General features: G+C 46.1%; 1 protein-coding gene across 1 annotated transcript in view; it reads left to right on the forward strand.

Annotated features, from left to right (window-relative positions):
- The first annotated feature begins 20,943 nt into the window (after positions 1–20,943).
- Cit (citron rho-interacting serine/threonine kinase) overlaps positions 20,944–22,954 on the forward strand; it is a 176,240-nt gene continuing 174,229 nt past the window's right edge. The window contains exons 1-2 of the mRNA XM_042055883.1: positions 20,944–20,978; positions 22,213–22,331. Of these exons, the coding sequence (XP_041911817.1) occupies positions 22,236–22,331 (96 nt within the window). The 5' untranslated portion in view covers positions 20,944–20,978; positions 22,213–22,235. The remainder of the gene's footprint in view (positions 20,979–22,212; positions 22,332–22,954) is intronic.

Below are 22,954 nucleotides of genomic sequence, written 5' to 3' on the forward strand. Positions count from 1 at the left end.
TTGCTCTGTACATGAGGCTGGCCTCAAACTCAGAGATCCACGTACCTCTGAGTGGTGGAGTTAAAGGCATGTACCACCACCACCTGGCTTTTAATTTTAATGTTTTCTGTATGTATGTGTGGGTTTGGGCAGGTGCTGTGAAGGCCAGTGAGATCTACTGGGGCTGGAGTTACAGGAGATTGTGAGCAAGCCAGTGTGGGAGCCGAGATCTAACTCAGGTTCTCTGGAAGAGCAGCCAGTGCTCTTAACTGATGAGCCATCTCTCCAGCCCCCAGCATGGGATGTTTTATATGTCAGTAGCAATGTTGTACAGCACACAGTAACCAACAAGACAGACTTGACGGATGCTCTCCATTTAATTTGCAGCCAGTGCTCACAGCCCATGTTACAATTGCTCTCATGTTGTTGAACAGAGAGACGTGGGGATAACTCAAAAGACAAAGGCTAAACACATACATTACCCCTGAAAGGTAGGTCCCAATGTCTGTCATTGGAGAACTGAGGTGAATATTTCCAATCACAACGTCTTGTTCCTTAAATAACCCCGGTTAGGGAGAGTGAAGAAGAAGAAAAAATGCTGCTAGCAAATCTCAGATATATTACTTCTGTTTGTGCTAGGAATGTTTTTTCCTTGGCAAGGCAAGTGAACCGAGGATTGTGCTCTTGAGGGCAAAAACCCTTTATTTCCAAAGATGGCTTATGTAGACTCTGCTAATGGGGAAGAGAGAGCAAACTACCTTGGAAGAGCAATCATCTTCAAACCATACCACCCCTGAGCAAGAAATTTCAGTTCTAAAAATACGCCAAACACACCAATTCAGGGAGCAGTGTCTCCCTGGTGGTGGAAAATCTCTGCGCCCAGCGAAATTGGACACATTATGGAGTCATCGTGATTCCGCCCGTACTGAGCATAGAGCCTGTCGACGCTCCCATTATTGCTCTCCTTTAGGAATGTCTTCTGAAGTAGCAACAAACCACGGGGCTCCGTAAAATCAATTCACTGCTGCTTCCTTACTTCCTGCATAAAGTGGCCCGTGGTCTTCCATCTGATGTTCACCCATTTCCCCTGCTTAAATCTCCAGAATTTATCTTGACTTGTAGGTGGTCTGTGTTTATGTGCTATGAAAGAAAATATCCTTGGTGATCTCCATGGTTAAATAAAAATATCTTAAAGGATTTGGAGCCTTCTTTTGTCCTGGACTGCTCTGGAGGAAGCAACTAGAATTCAAGGATGAGAATAATAATAATAATAATAATAATAATAATAATAATAATAATAATAACAACAACAACAATGTTCATAGCTGAGTGGTGGTGGTGCACTCCTTTAATCTCAGCAATCGGGAGGCAGAGGCAGGAGGATCTCTGAGTTCAAGGCCAGCCAGTACAACCAGGTCTACGCAGAGAGACCTTGTCTTGAAAAACAAAACAGCAAACAAACAAAAAGTTTTGTGTTCCAAAGAAAGAAAAAATAATAATGAGATTCCCTATTCATTAAAGAAAGAACAAGAGAGCTCAGAGGAGAAGTTATGCATTCTCTAAAGCACTTGCTTAACGAATTCCAAGACCCAGGTTGCACAAATGTATTATGTAAAAACCCCAGGACAGGTGGCTATTGTTCATAATCCCAGTGCTGAGAAGGCAGAGACAGTCAGATCTGTGGAAGCCACTGGCCAGTCTAGACTACCTGTAAAGTTCCAGACCAATAAGAGATGCCATTCCAAACAAATGTGGGAGGCAGGAGGCGAGCAGGCAGAAGGGCTTGCTGTCTCTGCTGGTTTAAATGGGAGGTGTCCCTCACAGGCTGCTTCTGAATAATTGATTCCAATTGATGGCGAGTGTTTGAGAGTGTCAATGTAATCTCTGCGGGGTTTAGCCTGGCTGGAAGAAATGTGTCTCCTGGGGTGGACTTTGACCTTTTATAGTTGGCTCCACTTCCTGCTCTCTCTCTTTGTCTCTGTCTCTGTCTCTCTCTGTGTGTCTCTCTCTGTCTCTCTCTGTGTGTCTCTCTCTGTCTCTCTCTTTCTCTCTCTCTCTCTCTCTCTCTCTCTCTCTCTCTCTCTCTCTCTCTCTCTCTCTCTCTCTCTCTCTCCCCACACACACAAGGCTGGCCTCACACTCCTGCTATCAAGCCTTCACACCGCGAAGGACTCACCTCTCTGCGTATGTAACCAAGGATAAACCCTTTTCTTCCTAACTTGCCTTGCGATCACAGGGGCAGCAGGGTAACTGATGCACTACACGCACCTGTCAGCTGCGATTAATCCCTAGAACCCACCGAGGGACAAAAGGAGCAACTCCAACCTCCATATGCACCCTGATGTGTGTGCATGCACACAACACACACACAAACAGACACACAGGCGCAGACACACACATGCATGCAGGCTGGGGATGCAGTTCAGCTGGCTGTGCATATCACGCACTCCATCGTCGGGAGACTTCCAGTCCTCCAACCACAGCAAGAAGAGGAAAACTCATTGCTTTTCACAACATCACTGTGCTCCTGGCTGACAGGTGGTGGGTGCACAGGAAACCTTTCTTAGAGACTGAAGGTTCCTGTTAGCAGGCACCCACTGCGTTGTGACGTCACTGCAACATGTGCCACAGAACTGAGGGGCTCTGAACTCATGCTCTCAGCTGACCTCAAAACTTGATTTTTTTTAGAAAGCATATTTAATAAATGGTGCTGGCATAACTGGATGTCAACCTGTAGAAGAATGAAAATAGATCCATATCTATCACCATGCACAAAACTCAAGTCCAAATAGATTAAAGACCTCAACATAAAGCCAGACACACTGAAACTTATAGAAGAGAAAGTGGGAAGCAGCATTGTTTGTCATAGCCAGAACCTGGAAACAACCTAAATGCCCCTTGACCGAAGAATGGATAAGGAAAATGTGGTACATTTACACAATGGAGTACTTCACAGCAGAAAAAAATAACATCTTGAATTTTGCAGGAAAATGGATGGAGCTGGAAAACATCATTTTGAGTGAGGTAACCCAGACACGGAAAGACAATTATCACATGTACTCACTCATAAGTGTTTTTTAAACATAAAGCAAAGAAATCCAGCCCACAAATCACAATCCCAGTGAACCTAGACAACAATGTGGACCCTAAGAGAGACATACATGGATCTAATCTACATGGGAAGTAGAAAAAGACAAAATCTCCTTAGTAAATTAGGAGCATGGGGACCTTGGGAGAGGGTTGAAGGGGAGGGGAGAGGCAGGGAGGAGAAAAGAGAAAAATGTAGAGTTCAATAAAAATCAATAAAAAAACCCCACTTTTTCCCCCAAAGAATTTTATTCTCGGTATCTCAGGCTCTGCCCCACCTTCCTCCTGAGCCCTAAGGTCTGTGAATTTTTAAATTGGACTTTATTTCCCTCCCAACTTCATGGAGACATAAATTGCATGCAATAAAATATATCACTGCTCGGAGATATTCAGGTAAGTATACACTTAGATACATTGTTTTTAAGATTGAGTCTTGCTGTGTTGGCTGGCTCCCACTCTCAAGTCTCTTGCCTCAGCCTCCTGTGGGCTGCAATTAAAGAAAGGCAGGCATCACCACACCTGGTCATTTAGATATAAAGTTATAACACTGGAGCCACTCCTCTGTGGGTAAGAGTATTGGAGTTTCGTTCCCAGCATGTCAGATGACAAAAGAAGGAAAGAAAGAAAGAAAGAAAGAAAGAAAGAAAGAAAGAAAGAAAGAAAACAGTCCCGACTCTAGCTTCAAGGTACCAGATGCCCTCTTCTGGTCTCTTTGGGCACTACACTCATGGGCACATAACCACTTGGACATACGCAAAAACACACATAATGTTTTTAAAGTTAAATTTAAAACAGTCATAACTTAGAAAATAAGAACATTCTCACTAATCCCCAATTGTCCCCTCCCACCCCTCACAACTTACGATTGTTCCTCATTCTCATTCCCACCCTTCATTTCGCGTCTTGCCTCTTTAAAATGTGTCATACAAATCCATTTGTGCAGCCTGCACCCTTTGTTCCTGCCTTCTTTCACTCAGCACGGTATCTCAGGCACCGTGCATGTTGTTTCTTGTATCAACTGTGAATTTCTCATTGCTGACTAGAATCCTACTTCAAGGGCAGACTGCCAATTAGTTCATCTTGCGTTTCACTTCTCAGTTAATTTGGGATGAAAAGGACTCCCCAATGTGCCTTCCATGCTGCGTCTTGCTTTACTGTCTATAGTTGTTCCTTGTTTTTATTGTGTGAGCCCTGATTTTTTTTCTCGTTCAACTTATCTGTAAGAGCTTGGTGCTGTGGAGTGACCAAAGAGCTCTCATTTCTCCTTAGTTTTAGCTCAGACTCTCATGGAAAGCTATTGATTATGACTTTTTGTACTTTCATCTTATATTTGATTATCACTTGGGAGTCTTGTTGATTTTAAGAATTTCCTAGTGTGTCTCTTGGAGTTTTTCATCTTGTAGTTCCATCAGCTGGGATTTAGTTCCTTTATAATTATTTCTTCAATGTCTGAGGAAAAGGAGAAAAAATGGAAAGAATACAGCTGGGGTGTGAGGCCGGAAGGACACAAAGAGGGATCATCGGTCACGTGAACTCCTTGCGTGGGAGGTGGGAGCGAAAGAGCATCTTGGAGTCTAGCTGGGGTATGAGTTGACGGGAAAGTCCAACAGGGACCCACTTCCTAGTTCAAAAACTGGTTTAGAGTATGACCCCCCCCCCAAAATAACCTCTGCCACAAACATCAGAGGAGCTTTAAATGGAGCGGCAACACCATGAAAGAGCAGACCACTGGAAGGTAGTTCTTCCTCCCGGCTCTCAAACAAGCCCATGTGAAGTCTATTGGTTTTGTTTTGTTTTTTTTTCTTTTTTTCTTTTTTTTTTTTTTTTTTTTTTTTTTGGCTTTTCGCGAGACAGGGTTTCTCTGCAGCTTTTTTAGAGCCTGTCCTGGAACTAGCTCTTGTAGACCAGGCTGGCCTCGAACTCACAGAGATCCGCCTGCCTCTGCCTCCCGAGTGCTGGGATTAAAGGCGTGCGCCACCACCGCCCGGCTTTGGTTTTGTTCTTTAAGATAGCACACTCTATGTAGCCCTGGCTGTCCTGAAATTCTCTATAAAGCCCAGGCTGGTCTCAAACTCACAGCCATCCACCTGACAGCCCCTGGAGTGAAAGTAGATACCACCACACCCAGTTTGGATTTTTTTAAAGAAGGGATTTCAGGTAGCTCAAACTGGCCTTGAGTTCATTGTACAGCTTAGATTTACCTTGAACTCCCTTGATTCCTGCCTCTACCATCCTGCCAGCATCCAGGGTGCTGGCCTTACAGGCATGAAATTCCATGCCTATTTTATGGGGTACTGGTATTCAAACCCAAGGAAATACATTCCCTTACTTTCTGGATTTCTTTTAAGAGTAGAAGGGGAAATTCAATAGGTATTGGTTGAAGGAGGTGATGGTAGGAAAATAAAATAATTTCTTGGGTAGAATGTCCATCAACCTCACTCTGTTTAAAATGTCACCCGTGTCCTTATTTTAGGAAGGGAGTCATTGTGAGGACACCAAAGAAGTCCTTGCCATTTGAGGTGAAAACCCACCTGTATATTTGTATAGACCTAGCCTTTCATAGCTCCGACAGATGGATGATGAGGTAAATAAAATAGTTATCAAGCACCCAATCAGGACACGCGCAGGGGAAGATGGGCGGCCCCTGCAGCTACTTGTTCAGGCCACTAGATAGCGCTTCGGCTTTGGTGAGGCAAAACACAAGCCAAGCCATTGGTGCTTCAGGTCTGCCTAGGCCGGAGCCCAGTGACTGAAGTATAGGTACGCATTACACAGCGTGGGATGAGTGTGTGCCACAGAAACCCTGCATTTCAAATGAAAGAAAGGCTATTACTAAGCAAAGATGTTAAAAATATATAAGGGGGTGGCAAATACAGAAAAGAAAACCTTTTAGACATTTGAAAATGAAATAAGTGGGCACAACGAAATACCATTTCACACCCATGAGAACGGCTACTAGATATTTTAAAATGTGGAGGAGAAGCAGTGGAAGGTGTGGAGACAGCCAGAGCCTGGCTTCATCACCGCTGGTGATTTTCAAAGGTGCGGCCAGTGTGGAAAACCATTTGTGGTTCTTCGACATGTTAAACACGGACAGTGTAAGATCCAGCAATTCCATTCCTAGATATAAACCCAAAGGAATTGGAAGCCGGACCAGGTGTGGTGGTGGTGCATGCTTTTACTCCCAATACCTGGGGGCAGAGGCAAGAGGATCTTAGGGCATTCAAGGTCAGCCTGGTCTACTAGAGAGTTCCAGGACAGCCGGGATGACGTAGAGGAACCCTCTCTCAAACAAAGAATGGGAGCAGAGAGTCAGACAGACACTTGGACACCATTGCTCATTCTGAAGGTGGAGACAGGGCTCAGTGTTCGCTCAGTGCTCAAAAATGCCTTCGGCTCTCCTAGAGGACCAGAGTTCGGTTCCCAGCACCATGTCAGAAGGTCATAAGAGCCTCTAAATCCAGTTCCAGGGAAACCCATGCCTTCCTCTGGCCTCTGTGGCCATCACACCTCTCTCCCTCTATCTGTCTGTCTGTCTGTCTCTGTCTCTGTCTCTGTGTGTGTGTGTGTGTGTGTGTGTGTGTGAGAGAGAGAGAGAGAGAGAGAGAGAGATTTAGAAAGAAAATCCCCAAAGATAGGGACATCACAACCGTCAATCACCAGCTGCACAGATGATTAAAATGCAGTGTTGGGCCATGTATAATGGTGCACATCTTTAGCCCCCACACCTCGGGAGACAGAAGCAGATGGATCTCTGTGAGTTTAACATCACTCTGGTCTACAAAGTAAGTTCCAAGACCCTGTCTCAAACAAATAAACAAAAGGCATGACCATTACTGCTGGACCAGCAAGATGACTCACCAGAAAAAGGCACTTGTCACCAAGTCTGATGACCTGAGTTGGATGCCCACCCATGTGGTACCATAGAACTGACTCCTGCAAGTTGTCCTATGACTGCCACACAAGCATACAGACATGTCATGGTATGAGTTCACAAGCAAACATACACACATATATAACATACATCATATTCATACACACATACACAAAGCACACACACACACACAATGATACTAAAATGTTTTGATTTTTCAAGACAGGGTTTCTCTGTTTTACAGCCCTGGCTGTCCTGGAACTAGCTCTTGTAGACCAGGCTGGCCTCGAACTCACAGAGATCCACCTGCCTCTGCCTCCCGAGTGCTGGGATTAAAGGCGTGTACCACTATTGCTTGGCTAAAATACATATTTTTTAAAATTTTATGTATTATGTATACAGTGTTCTGTCTGCACATATGCCTGAAGGCCGGAAGAGGGCACCATATCTCATTACAGATGGTTGTGAGCCACCGTGTGGCAGCTGCGAATTGAACTCAGGACCTCTGGGGAGAACAGCCAGTGCTGCTCTTAACTGCTCAGCCATTTCTCCAGTTCCCCCCACCTCCAGCAAATATTTTCAATATGGTATAAGCACCATGGATTTTTTTTTTAATGACATGGAATGAAGTTCTGGCAGAACAAGGGCAAAATATGAAAACAGGCTATGTGAAATAATCCGTAATCCAGACTCAACAGGATCCATGCCATTACGGTTCCACTTACATGCGGTACTCAAGTAGATAAATTCCCTGGGAAAGTACACTAAAGGCTAAGAAGGCAGGATGAAGGTCCTTTGGGGTCGGAAAGGGGAGAGAAAAGGGGAGCGATTGTTCAGCGGCTAAAGAACTTTTTAGGATGATGAGAAAATTCTGGTAATGGCAGTGATGGCGGCACTGCATTGCAAATACACTTAACTCGTGGAACTGAACTTCAAAGTGCTTGGCCTCTGGGAATGGTGGCACACATCTATATAATATATACAATATAATCCCTCCCAAAAGATCTGGAATTGTTGTGTCAAAGCCTAGGCTACATGAGGCCCCAATCTTTTGTAAAAAGAAGAGCACACACCCAGCATGCACGAGGCCCTGGGTTCAGTCACCAGCATTCCTTGCCTGCAAACGCCTGTCATCATAACAAAAATGACTCTTAAAACATAAAGACTCAAACTAAGCAGCATTTTGCCATCTACCTAGCTGCCAAAGGCAACACTTTTATTTTTGTTTTGAGACAGGTCTTGGGTAGCCCAGGCTGGTCTTGAACTCCCTGTGTAGTTGAGGATGACCTTGAACTCTTGCTTTTCCTGCCTCCCACCCTATAGTGCTGGCTTTAGGCTCAGGCTTGCCTCACGCCTGGTTTATGTTGGCCTGAGGATCAACCCAGACCTTCAGGAATGCCAGCAAGTCAACAGATTACACTCTCAGGTGCATGTACCTTTTATTTTTTGAGAGAGGGCCTCACACTGTAGCCCAGGCTGACTTCGAACTCATGGTAATCCTCCTGCCTCAATGTACCAATTGTTTTGAATACAGGTGATTCTCTGTTACAGACAAGATATTTTAATATCACCTTGTGTCTGAAAAGGTGATTATGGGCACCACTGTACATGTCTAGGACTGTGGATACAATGTGGCAGCTTAACAAGTCTATCAAACTACTCTAAGCAGGTCCTTCCAGTGGACACAGTTACTTCTGGAAATTCATCCTAGAGATACACCTGTATAGGGTGAAATGGTATATATATCCAAAGGTTGTTCTTTGCAGCCTTGCTTGACAGAATAGACTCCTAGAGACAGCCTTAAAATGACATCATTTAAAGACTAATTAAAGTCTGCTGCAGCCATTCAGTGGAAGACTATGCTGCCATAAAAAGTGGTAAGGGGATTATTTATGTGATAAATGAATGGATTAACCCCTTAATGGATTCAACAAGTGAATATGTAATCTTTTGGGAGGTGGTACACTGTGGAAGATGGGGCCTAACTAAGGAGAGCAGGTCACAGGGAGCATCCTCTAAAAAGACATGCCTTGTCCCTTGCCTCCTCCTGTGACTGTCCCTGCTTCCTAGCCACAATGAGGCTAGCAGCTTCTGCCACCATGATACTCTGTCTCACTGCAGGCCCACAGCAAGGTGCCCAGCCACTCATGGACTGGAAGCTCTGAAATCACATCTTTTTTTTTTTTTCATGAAATTAGACCTTTGAAGTATTTATCGTGGTGGTGGGAAAGTGGCTGACACATAGGACTCCCAAAGAGGTCTCTGTCTGAATCTCTGGAATCTGGTGCATATACATATACATACATACATATATATATATATATACACACATATATGTGTGTGTATGTATATATGTATATATGTATATATATACATATGCTAATTTATTTGGAAAGTTGTCAGGGACCAGCCCAGACATAAATCATCTCTCATACCAAAGTGGAGGTGTGGGCATAAATGAAGATACAATTCACATGACAGTGTCTGAAGGGAAGTTCAGTGATCATTCAAATTCTGAAATCACCCACGTTTATTTTCCAAACAATTTTTATATCAAGGTAAACTGAGGGGGAAGGTAACAAACCTCATTAGCATTGTTTCCTAGGTATCAGCGGCATGGTGGGGGGGGGAGAGAGAGGGCAAGGGAGGGTCACATCTTGTCTTATGCCTGTTTTGTTAACTGAAAACACCTCTGCCCCAGGCGACCTCCTAATTTACAATAGAAGGAGCAGAATGACATTAGTGTATTGTAACCACTTGTTAGCATGGCACCAGGTTGTTTTACTATCAAAGAGCCAGGCAATCACCTCCTGTGTGGAAGATGCAAACTGTGCCTTGTAGGTCGCTCAGAATTCACTGACCACCAGACAAGGTAGGAATGGGACCACAGTTCTTGGCCCCTACAAGAAGTCTTGGGCAGTCTGCTTGTGAGATGGCATTATTATCTGGGATTTCTCCTAAATTAAACCACCTTATACGAAGGAAGGAGAGGGAAATTGGGTGGCATACAGTGCCCCACAACCTGGCCATAGAAAAGTTATACGACACTGGAGCACGCACTGACCCACCTGGAAAAGTTATAAGCTGTGGGTAAAGACTCTGCCATTTATCCCCCAGTCGGGACTCTCTGGATTCTTGAAGAGCTCCACCTTCATATGGAAGGTTGTCAGTACAGGCCCCAGCATTTGGCACGTTGGGGCAACATCTGGAGTGTAATAGACGCGAGAGTGTTTAAAACAATGTTCTCTTTAGCGCACAAGCTGGCCAAGAAGGTATGTCCATGACCTCTCTCTATTCTTCCTCATGGTAACCCTTTGCCTTAGACAGGGTTTCTATTGCTCTGCAGGGACGCCGTGGCCACAGCAGCTCTTGTAAAGGAAAACATTTCATTGGGACTGGCTTACAGTTCAGAGGTTTAGTCTGCTACGTCATGGTGGGAAGCATGGTGGCGTGCAGGCAGACATGGTGGCTGGGGAGGGAGCTGAGAGTCCCACATCTGGATAGGCAGGCAGCAGGAAGAGAGATGGAACCACTAGTCCTGGCTTGAGCCTCTGAAACCCCAAGCCCATCCCCAGTGTTGCACATACTACAACAAGGCCACACCTCCTAGTAGTGCTCTTCCCTATCAGCCTATGGGGGCCATTTTAATTCATGTCACACCACCCTTCCTCAGCCCAGTCTTGGTGGCTGTGAGGTCAACGGCCTGGGAACCCATGCAGAGGTTACTTATGTGATCAGAGAGAAGCTGTGGATGTGATGAAGTTAAGCATCTTGAGACAGGAGCCATGCCCAGGTGAGCCCAGTATGATGGGAAGGGCAGAGAGCAAAGGAGACCGGACAGGTGTTGGAGAGGGAGGGAGAGAGAAGGAAGGAGGTGGGAGGAGGGAGAGGGGAGGGAGAGGGAGAAAATGCTCTATTTGTTCCCCTGATGATTTTTAATTTATTAAGATTATTTTTAATTTTTAAGGTTTAGTTATTTTATCTTACATGTATGTATTTGTACCACTCATGTGTAGTGTCTACAGAGGCCAGAAGAGGGCATCAGGTCCTCTGGGATTGGAGTTACAGGTGGTGTGAGCCACCATGTGGGTGCTGGAAATCTAACCGGGTCCTCTGGAAGAGCAACCAGTGCTCTTAACCACTGAGCCAGCCCTCCAGCCCCAAACCTGAATAATTCTGAAGACAGAGAAAGGAAAATCTGTTCCTTGGAAACCATATGGTGGAAGGGGAGAACTAATTCTCACAAGTTGTCCTCTGACCTCCACACACACATACACACATAAATAAATTTAAAATGAAATTTAAAAGGAGCCATAAATCAAAGAACATGGTTGACTTCTAAAAGCTGAAAGGGGCAGGAAATGGATTCTTCCAGAATAAACCTGCCGACAAGCAATCTTCAGAGGCTTGAAACTTAAAAGGGGGGGGGGGGAAGCACCGTTTGTCTTGTTAAGGTTTTATTGCTGTGAAGAGACACCTTGACCTCAGTAGCTCTTAAAAAGGAAAATCTTTAATTGAGGCTGGTTTACAGTTCAGAGGTTTAATTCATTATCGTCATGGCGGGAAGCATGGCAGTATGCTGACAGACACGGTGCTGGAGGAGCTGAGAGTTCTACATGTGGATCTGGAGGTAACAGGAAGAGACAGTGAGACACTGGTCTGACTTGAGCATCTGAGACCTCAAAGCCTGCCCTCAGAGACACACTTCCTCCACTAGGGCCACACCTCTTACAAGGCCACACCTCCTAATAGCGTCACTCCTGGTGAATCATTCAAAGACTTGAGTCTATGGGGGCCATTCCTTCTCAAACCGCCACAGTGTTTTAAGGCTCTGCCCCTCCCATCCTGATGCCTGAGGACTCTTCCCCAGATGCCTGTGTCTCTTCACTCTTTGGGAGTGGGGTTTTTTAGTAGAATGCCACTCTCTCGATAAGGCTGTCCTTGGAAGTCTTATTGAAGACTGTAACCTCCGCCCCCCCCCCAACTCTGAATCCTGCTCGTGGTGGCTCATTTCACTTATTGGCCCTGATTAGTGTCCCCTCTCACTCAATAGTAAAGGAGTGTCACAGCCTGGGGTTGCGTCTGCTGGAGGGCAGTACCTTGCTCCTGCTGGGCAAGTGTTCTACTGCTGAGTTGCACACACAGGCTGATCAGGGGGTTTTGTTTCATTTATGTCCGGCTGTTCTGACACCTGAAACAGTGTCAGTGAAAAGCAGGCATTTGATACGTGTGTGAGTGAACTGACCCCTGACGCCTGATCAGATCTTCACAGTCTTCCAACTTAACAAGCCACGAAATTATTCTAGTCCCTGAATTTTCTATTTGCTTTCTGGTTCCTTGTTTGTTTGTTCTATTTTATTTGGAGACAGAAATCTTGCTGTGTATCTCAGACTAGCCGAAAACCTGTAACCTTCTGCCCCTGCCTGCCAGGTACTGGGGTCGTAGTGTGCAGCCCTGCACCTGGCTCCTATCTATCTGTTTCTTAAGTGACCGTTGTTGGCATCTTCCACTGTTCCGCTAAGAGCCAGGCACTGGGTAAGATACGGAGGATCGCTGCCTGGAGCAAGATATGGACATAGTACTAGAGTGTGGGTGGACGTAGGGGAGGGTTTAACAATAAATACTAGGTAGACAAGAAGATGAGATTCGGTTTTACTAAAAAGTATTATTATATGCAGACTTAAGATGAGCCCTACTGAAAGGCACGGAGCAGATTTGGTCATAGTCTGAGGGTTGGGTGTTTGACCTCTTGGAGCTTGGCCAAGGCACAAGACAGTGTGTGCTTTTCATCAGGTTTGAGAGATTGACACTCTGTCGCGTACAGTTTCCTAGTCCATTGTCAGTAATGATTATGCTAAGTATTCAGAAAAAGAAGAGCAAGGCCCCTATAGGGATTTGATGACATTTTTTTCCCTAGTTGCCCTCAGAGAAAAGTTGATGTGAGTTTTACATGCTGGAGGGTTTTGTACTCTAATGAATTGGGGATTGTGACACCATCCTGAAGCCAGCAGGCTGAAGGAATTTTTCATTTTTTAATGATTTTTTTGAGACACAGTCTCACTATGTGGTACCAAGTTGTCATATAGACCAGGCTGGTCTCAAACTCCAAGGGATCCACCTGCTTCTGCCTCCCAAGCGCTAGGATGAAAGGCATGTACCACCACATCCAGAAGCATTGTTTTATAATTCGTAAGATTCGCGCACGCGTGTGTGTGTGTGCGTGTGTGTGTGTGTGTGCGTGTGTGTGTATGTGTGTTAGACAGGTGGTGGTGGTGGCACACCTTTAATCCCATCACTCAGGGAGGCAGAGGCAGGCGGATCTCTGAGTTCGAGGCCAGCCTGGTCTCCAGAGCTAGTTCCAGGACAGGCTCCAAGGCTACAGAGAAACCCTGTCTAGAAAAACCAAAAAAAAAATTATATTTGTGTTCCATGGAAGGTTTTCATGTCATACAGGTGTAAGAAGTAGTCCTAGCCCGAGGTGAGTTCTGCCTACTAGCGGGCATTTGCAATGTGGAGCACAGAGGAGTTTTAGGGCTGTGGAAGTACTCTATATGACGTCGTTAGGTGGCTACACACCATTATACATTTTCCAAACCCCTGGGGCAGGGTTAAACACATGATAACTATAGAATAAATCTCACCCCAATTATTCATCCCCAATGAAATGGAAGCATACCCACCTGTTTCTGACAGCGCTATTGCACAGCCAAAATATGAACCCTCAAGTGCAAGTTGTGGACTTTGGATGCTAATGGCATTTCCATCATCAGCGGTGATGTGTCACCATGGAGGAGGATGCCATTGCTGGGTGGGGCATCTACAAGGGAGAACTCTCTCTACAGCTTCCGCCATGATCCTATATCTTCCTTTAGAAGTTATGTCTAAGCTGACCCAAGCTCGTGGGAGCTCACAGACCCTGGACTGTCAGCTGGGGAACCTGTATGGGACTGACCTAGGCCCTCTGAATATGGGTGACAGTTGTGTAGCTTGGTCTGTTTGTGGGGTCCCTAGCAGTGGGGCTATCTGTACCCGGCACATGAACTCATTTTTTTGGAACTTATTCCCTATGGTGGGATGCCTTGCTCAGCCTTGATGCAGGGAGGAGGGTTTGGTCCTGCCTCAACTTGATCTGCCAGGCTTTGTTGACTCCCATGAGAGGCCTTACCCTCTCTGAGGAGTGGATGGGAATAGAAAGGAGATGGGGGAGGGAATGGGAGGAGAGGAGGAAGGGGAAACTGTGGTTGGTATGTAAAATAAATTTAAAATTTTAATAAAAAAGTTAGGTCTAACAATGCCTTTGTGTTCGCCATCTCACAAAAGTTGAGTGCTTATTGTTATAAGACCTGTTCATGATTGGGCCTGTCAGTATCTTGTCATGGGTCAGGGGAGGGCTCATGAGGTCCTGTCCTTCTCTGAGAATCTAAAGGGAAGGTGCATCTGAAGTTCCTCCCTTAGTATCTACAGGCAGTTAATGTTCCCTGGGAGAGGGAGACATTTTCTTCAGTGGTGTAACCACAGGCAGGGGATCCATGCACCAGTAAGTAGTTTCTCTCCCAGGGTCTTGTAAACAAAACAAACCCTAATGGGGAGTGTTTCTCCAACTCAGCAGTTAGGAGCACTTGCTGGCTGCTTGTGTTGGTTTGACTAAAATGTTCTTTATGGTCTCAGAGACATTTGAATATTTGGTCCTGAGTTGGTGGCACTGTTTGGTGAGGATTTGGAAGTATGGCCTGATGGAGAAGGCATGCCACTCGAGGTGGGCTTTGAGAATTAAGACTCTCACCCTTTTGAGTTCCCTCTCTGTAATGGGATTTTTCTTTGTAATACCAGCTCACGAATACGACATGGAGTCTTATTAATTATGAAAGCTGGCCTTAGCTTAGGTTTTTTTTAACTAGCTCTTATAACTTAAATTAACCCATTTCTGCGCTTCTTCCATGTCTACTGCTGTCTCTCTCGCAGACCTAGATTCCTGCTCCTCCTTCTTCTCTCTGTCCAGATGTCCTGCCTATACCTCCTGCCTAGTTATTGACCATTTAAAACTTTAATACACCAATTACAGCAACACACCTTCACACAGTGGACAACTATCCCTCAACACTTCTCTTGGTTTCATGCTTGCCATTGAAGATGTGATCTCTTATCTTCCTGTTCTGGTGGCCATGCCTCCCAGGCATGAAGGACCCTTTTCCCTCTGGAACCAAAAGCTCAAATAACCTCTTTCTATAAGTTATCTCTGGTCATGGTGTTTAGTCGCTCACACCGAGGACCTGAGTTCAGTTCCGAGCACCCACACGGCTGCTTGCAAACACCTGTAACTCCAGTTCCAGGGGATCTGACTCCTTCTAGAATCCTCCAGTGTCGAATATGTGTGGTATATGCACACACATGCAGGCAAAATACCCATACACATAAAATAAAAATAAAATCTTAAAAACCTAACTAAAATTAATCACCAAGAATAAATATGTAAATAAAACAAAAAGCAAGTTATCAGGAGACCATCAAACAGTAACAATTACAAAAACTCAATAAAATAACCAAACAAAAAAACCTGTGAGGGACTGGAGAGATGGCTCTGTGGTTAAAACACTAACTGCTCTTGCAGAAGATCTAAGTTTGGTTTCTAGTGACCACATTAACTGGGTCAAAACTGCCTTTAAGTTCAGCTACAGGGCATCTGTCACCCTCTTCTAGATGCTATGTGCACCTTTATTCACACACACACACACACACACACACACACACACACACAGAGAGAGAGAGAGAGAGAGAGAGAGAGAGAGAGAGAGAGAGAGAGAATATTTTTATTTATTTTTTTAATACAGGGTCTCACTATGTAGACTAGGGTAGACTTGAACTCACCGAGATCCACCTGCCTCTGCCTTCTGCACCCTTGGATTAAAGGCGTGTGCCACTCAGCCCGCTCCACCTTGCATTTTTTTAAAAAACAGATAAGCAGTATATTTATTAAATGAGTTACGACAAATAAACTTTACAAATAGACAAATAGTAAAAGGCTCAGGGGCTAAAAGGGATGGTAAGCATCATCAAAGGAAATCAGCACCAACCAGGTAGTATTTCAGTTGGCTTACACGTGGAAATGAAATTTTCAAAGACCAATTTCGCAGAAATGAAGCCAGGTTTTTTTTTTTTTTTGTTGTTTTTTTTTTGCATTTTTGAGACAGGGTCTCTCTTTGAACCAGGATCTCGTGGATTCAGCTAGATAGGCTTGAGCAAGCCCCAGGAATCCTCCCATCTTTAGCTCTGTTGACAAATGCGTAGCCTTGCCCAGCTATGTTACATGGGTTTGAGGTTTAAATTCAGGCCTTTCAGCTTGCATTTCAGGTGCTCATGCGCACACACACACAGACACACACACACACACACACACACACACACGCATGCACTCACCCGCACGCACACATAAACACACATTTTTTGAGACAGGATCTCATTAGTTCAGACTGGTCTCAAACTTGCTATGCAGCTGAGGCTGATCTTGAACTCCTGATCCTCCTGCTTTCTCTTCCCAAGTGCTGGGATTAAGTGTACATACCACCGTGCCTGTTTTGTGTATCTATCTGTATATGAGGCACTCATCATGAATATATGAAATATGAAAGATATGAAAGTCCACTCTTTAATCTGAGGACAGCCTAGCGCTTTCAAGGTCCCCCCCTCCTCTTCCTACTCCTCCTTCTTTTTGCCCATTCCTACCACATACACCTTCTTTGTTTCTGAGACACAGTCTCACTATCTATTCTTGGCCATCCTGGAACTTGTTTTGTTGACCAGGCTGGCCTTGACTCCTCAGAGCTCCAATTGCCTCTGCCTCAGTTGCCCTCACTCCTGGCATCTTTTAATGTGCTGCCCGAGGTCAAACTCAGAACCTGTCACATATTTGCCAAGCACTGACTGCACCACTGAGCTGTCGTCCCGACTCCTGGTTTCTTCATGTTAAATTTCCTGACCATGGCCTTCTGCTGATTTCATCGTGGCTGATCCCAGGATAGAAGGGGGAAGAAAGTGACCGTATGTAGGCTTTTTTTTTTTTTTTTTTTTTTTTTTTTTTGATTGAGCCAGCTCGAGAGCAAGTTTTCCCTACAGGGAGGACTCTCCATACTAAAGACTGGTGCTCAAGTCAGGTTAGCAGGGTATTCATTTGTGATGAGTCTGGGGTGGAGCATCATGCTAAGCATGCATGGACACCTCAGCTGAGTCTTCGGTACTGCACACACAAAAATATCGCAACACAACCTGCTATTTAGTTAGCAGTGTACCCACTCTCTTGGCTGCAGGTCTTTGGGATGGCTGCACATCACACATTGGAACCACTTGGGGAGCTTTAAAAGTACCCCACGTTCAGAAGAGTGAACGAAGGCTGGGAGCGGGTGAGGTCATGCGTCTGTATCCTCCTCGGTTTACATTTTACATTTTGTTTACATTTGTGTGTGCACGCAAGTGCACACAGAGATCAGAGGACAGCTGGTGAGAACTGGTTCTCTCATTCCACCATGGGGGCGTCCCAAGGATTGAACTCAGTTCATCAGGCTTGACTGCGGACACCTTAAGCTCAGCTGTCTCATTGACCCATGGGTTAGTAGTTTTAAAATCTCCTCTGGTGGTCCCAATGTACATACCAAGCTTTAGGTTTATCTATGTGAGAAAGCCAAATTGTTATCAAACAAGTGTGGAGTCTGTCTTTCAGTTTTAACATACTTTTTTTTTTTAAGATTTTTATTGAGCTATACATTTTTTCTCTGCTCCCCTCCCTCCCTCCCTCCCCCTCCCTTTACCCTCTCCGATGACTCCCACACTCCCAATTAACTCGGGTCTTGTCTTTTTCTCCTTCTGATGTAGATCTCTGTGTGTCTCTGTTAGGGTCCTATTTGTTGTCTAGGTTGTCGGGGGTTGTGGACTATAGATTTTTAATTTTTTTTTGCTTTATGTCTAGAAGTCACTTATGAGTGAGTACATATTATATTTGTCTTTCTGGGTCTGGGTTACCTCTCTCAATATGTTTTTTTCTAGATCCATCCATTTGCATGCAAATTTCAAGATGTCATTGTTTTTTACCACTGTGTTGAGCATGCTTATAAATATCTATCCTGTGCTAGGTGCTGAGATAGGCAAAAATAGAAGTCACTACAATTTGGTAGTTATGAAAAATGGGCTTTAGAACGGGACAGTGGTGGTGCACACCTTTAGTCCCAGCACTCACAAGGCAGAGGCAGGCACTTCTCTGTGTTCAAGGCCAACCTGGTCTACAAAGCAAGTTCCAGGACAGAAGAAGCCTGTCTTCAAACAAACAAACAAACAAAGGAATTCAGAATGGTAGAGCCCAGTTCAAATCCTAACCTACTAGTGTGTGTTCCTTTTTCTCTCTCCCCCTACCCCCTCTTTTCTTATTTATTTATTTATTCATTTATTTATTTATTTATTTTAATTTATTTCGAGACAGGGTTTCTCTGTGGTTTTGGAGCTTGTCTTGGAACTAGCTCCTGTAAACCAGGCTGGTCTTGAACTCACAGAGACCCACCTGCCTCTGCCTCCCGAGTGCTGGGATTAAGGGTGTGTGCCACCGCCGCCCTGCTTCTTTCTTTTCAGCTGGCTGTCCGCAGTTTCAGTGTATAGTCAGGGTGACTTTGAACTCCCAATCCTCTTGCCTACCAAGTGCTGAGGTTGCAGGCACGCACATGCTACCCCTGCTTTGGCTTAATTTCATTTAAAAAAATTTATTTTTTGGCGTGTGCGTGTGTGTGTTGTGTATGTGTGTGGGCACACGCACACGCACTTGTGAGTGCAGGTGCCTATGGAGGTCAGGAAAGGGCATTGGATACCCTAGAGCTAGAGTTACAGCCTGTTGTGAGTCACCTGACCTGGGTTCTGGGAACCAAACTCTAGTTCTTTGAAAGAACACTGAATGCTCTTGATCGCTGAGCCATCTCTCCAACCTCTGAGGCTTAATTTCTTATATTTCAGATAAGTCCGTTGGTAAAGCAGAAGCACTATAAATAGTGTCTATTTGAGAGCCCTCTTCACGATCGTGTCGGATGTTACAGTGCTATTTAAATTTCAGAAAGAAATCTTTGCTTGATCCATGCAACACCTGTATTAATGTTTGTTTAAGAAGCACACACCTGTAAACCCATCACTTAAAGTAGAGGCAGAAGGCTCAGAACTAAAGGCCAGCTTCTCTTACATAGTGGGGTTGAGGCTGGCCTGGGCTTTTTAGGACCCCATTTCAAAAAAAAAAAAATTAAGTCTTGATGGGATACTACAGTTTTTCTTAACACACAGGAAAACAAATACTTTTTCTTTGTTTGTTTATTTGAGACAGGGTTTCTCTGCATAGCCCTGACTGGCCTGGAACTCACTCTGTAGACCAGGCTGGCCTCAAACTGAAAGATCCGATCCACCTGCCTCTGCCTCCCAAGTGCTGGGATTAAAAGTGCCCACCACCATGCCTAGCTATTTGCTTATTATTTTAATTATGTGGCTTCGTGTGGGTGTGTATGGAGGTAGGTGAGAGACGTGTGTGGATGCTGATGGAGGTCAGAGGAGGGTGTTGGGTCTCCTGGAGCTGGAGTTACAGCCGACTGTGAACCCCCTGACATGACATGGATGGTGGGAACCAGACTTGAGTCTTCTGAAAGAGGGCTGGGGTCATAACTGCTCTGCCATCGCTTCAGCCCTGCACAGAGAAAAATCTAAGTGTATAATTAAGAAAACAACATTCATATTCTCATCAGGTCAAGAAATAGGTCACTGTCTTTCTTATGGTGCCTTGAAAAGCCTCCATTCCAACTTTAGGGCCTCTCCTCCTGGCTTTGCTGTCTCGATATTTTACATCTGTGATATAGTCCCTTTCTTCTAAAGTGTGTGTGTGTGTGTGTGTGCGCGTGTGTGTGTGTGTGCGTGGTCTGAGTCTGTGGATAGTGGACGTGAGTACAGGTGCCCACAGAAGCCGGAATTGGTCATTTGATTCTTTGGAAACAGTTACAGAAAGTTGTGGGGGGTTTGAAGTAGGTGCTAGGAACCAAAGGCCGGTCCCCAGGTAGTGTCGCTTGAGCCATCTCTCCAGCTTTTGCTGTTCTGTCAGACAACATCGTTTTGAACTTGCTTTCTCGTATGCATTTCTCGGTTTCATAATTAATGTAGGGAAGCCATCCCTAGTAGTCACAGAGTGTACAGAGCCTCAGGGTTAGCTAATACCAAACTCCCTTTCAGAGATTGTCCCCTCAGCCAATTCATTCTACCCCCTGGGTGAATGTACACAGACTCAGCGTACCTTTCACCCCCCCCCTCCCCCCCATTGCTAACCAGACAGGGCACTTTCCGTACACGGACATCTTTGTGCTTTGCCATTTGGAGGTAAAGGGCGATTTAATGATCTTGGCTTAAATAGACTTAAATGTCTTTGTAGGGACATCTCCACCTTTCTGCTGCGGGTCAATCCAGAGGTGCGACAAGGCAGGCGGGCTGCACTGAGTTCACACTCCCTGCTCAGCTGTACCGCAGAGCCCCCGGGTTCCCCCAGAGTAACCGCACTGCCCACTTTAGGCAGGAGAGATGGCTCAGCTGAGTGAGTGCATTCTTGCAGAAGACTGGAGTTTGGTTCTTACATCCCTATCAGGAGCAGGCGGTCCAGGTAGAGAGGCCAGACTGCTCGCAAGTGCCCAGGCAGCAAAGGACAGCACCCCAGGCTCCCCAGGAGCCGCCCCACACTCCAAACACAGCATCCTGCGAACCGCCAATTTCAAACTTCCCAGCCCGGCCTCGCCCGAACGCCCTTGCCCTCTTCCTATTGGTCACCAGTCAAAGCAAGAAAAGATCTGATTGGTTTTCTTATTTCACTTCCTCCAGCCCTCCAAGAACAGGGCGGGTCCTGGCGGAGACCCCCTGCTGTCAATCAGCGATGGCGAGCGCTGATTGGTTTAGGCACGTCTGAGACCCGCCCACGCCGTTTTCCTCAAACGCTGGGGCGGGAGGCTCTGGGCGGAGCGCGGCGAGTGTAAGCGGGGGTCTGCAGCATGTGAGTTCGGGTCGTGTAGTGTGTAAGTGTGTGTGTGTCTGGGGGTGTGTGTGTGGAAAGGGTCGGGAGGGGAGTCCCCTTTCCCTGGTCTTCCCGGATGGCCCGGTCCATACTGATGCCCACTTTGCCTCCTGCGGCTGGGAGCCTCAGGATCTCAGGGGCCCATGAGGGTCTGCTGGGGCTCCAGTCCCGAGGTGTGCTGAGGTAGCCCCAGGGTCTGTGGATTCAACCTAGGCCCGTGAGTGCAGCTCCGGAGTCTATGGGTTCAGCTCCGGAGTCTATGGGCTCAGCCCTGGGTCTGTGGGTGTAACCCCGGGGTTTATGGGGGCAGCCCTGGATATGTCGGTACAGCTCTGGGGTTTTTGGATTCAGCTCTGGATCTGTTGATGCAGCCCTGGGTCAGTGAGTGCAGCCCTGGGTGTGTGGGTGCAGCCCTGGGTGTGCTGGGGGAAGCCTGTGGAGGGGAGCCCGGGCTGTGCTGCCCCGCATCCAGGGGCTCCTTAAAGAGGACTGAGTCCCCTGTAGCCTGTGCCTCCTGCAAGCCTTACCTGTGTTGTTCTTGCGGGCACTTCCCTTTATCTGTGTGATCTTGACTCACTTAACCTCTCTGTTCCAGTTCCTTCATCCTCTTCCACGTCTAAACTGGTGCCTCCTTCTTGTCTTCTTGTCTTCCTCCCTGTGTGGCCCTCTGGGCTTTCTGCTGTGACAGGCCAGATGTCCTTCCTCAGGAGCAGTGACCTCTGTACCCTCCAGGGACAATGCGCTGTTCTTTTCCCAGATAATCTGTAGGGCTCGCTGGCCATCCCCTTCAGGCCTTGGTTCCACACATTGCTTCTATTTTAGACAGAGTTTTTATTTTGTAATTTATGAATATCACTGTTTATATACCTTTTTTAATTTCTAAAGTTAGCATATGAGGTATAAGGTATTTGTAGTAGGCAGGGTTCACTAGAGGAGCACAGCTGACAGAATGAAAAAACAAGTCTGTACTTGTTGGAGTGGCTTACAGGCTGTAGTCTGGCTAGTCCAACAATGGCTGTCAGTGCTTTTACAAATGATTTATTTCTATTCTTTATGTGTATGAGTATTTTGCCTGCATGTATGTATGCACCATGTGCCTGCCCAGGGCTGCGGCGGCTGGAAGCGCCCTCCTCCTGATGTGTTTAGGGAGATAGGATCCTGTCAAGCCCTTCCTGCCCTAATCTAATGTCAGTACACACGTGACTTTCCCCAGTGTCCTTCGGCGTCGGCGGAGAGATGCTGAAGTTCAAGTATGGAGTGCGGAACCCACTGGATGCCAGTACCTACGAGCCCATTGCCAGTCGGGCCTCCAGGCTAAATGCCTTCTTCCAGGTAGGAGGCTGCCTGCCAATGATGCGCACCCTCGGCTGTTACGGTTATCGCCTCTGATTGTATGAGACTGATATTCTTGGGGGAATCCCATTTGTTGTTTTACATGACCGGACTGAGCTGGACAAAGGTGCCGCTGTGCCGACGGTTCTTCCACGGCTGGACCTGCCCTTGAGACGCCTCATCTCTCACACTTCTAAACCTCGTCCTTTCAGTTAAAGAAAGAAAAGAACAAAGGGACTTCTTAAGCGTGCGTGTGTGCGTGCGTGCGTGCGTGCGTGCGTGCGTGTGTGTGTGTGTGTGGTGTCTGGGTACCCAGAGAGAGAGAGAGGCCAGCGATAGGCTTCAGATCCCTTGGAGCATGAGTTACGGGTGTTTGTGAGAGGCCGATGTGGGTGCTGGGACCCCCCCCAGTGTAGACACAAACTTCTTTCGTACAGACTGTCTGGTTTTTCTTTTTCTTTTTTTTTTTTTAAAGATAAATTCTTTTTATTACATAGCTCTAGCTGTCCTGCAATTTTCTATGTGCACCGGGCTGGCCTCGAACTCACAGAGGTCCACCTGCCTGTGTCTCCTGAGTGCTAGGATTAAAGGCGTGTGTCACCACACTTGGTGGCTGTCCATCT

This window comes from Arvicola amphibius, chromosome 10 (genome assembly GCF_903992535.2).
Source record: "Arvicola amphibius chromosome 10, mArvAmp1.2, whole genome shotgun sequence".
NCBI lineage: Eukaryota > Metazoa > Chordata > Mammalia > Rodentia > Cricetidae > Arvicola > Arvicola amphibius.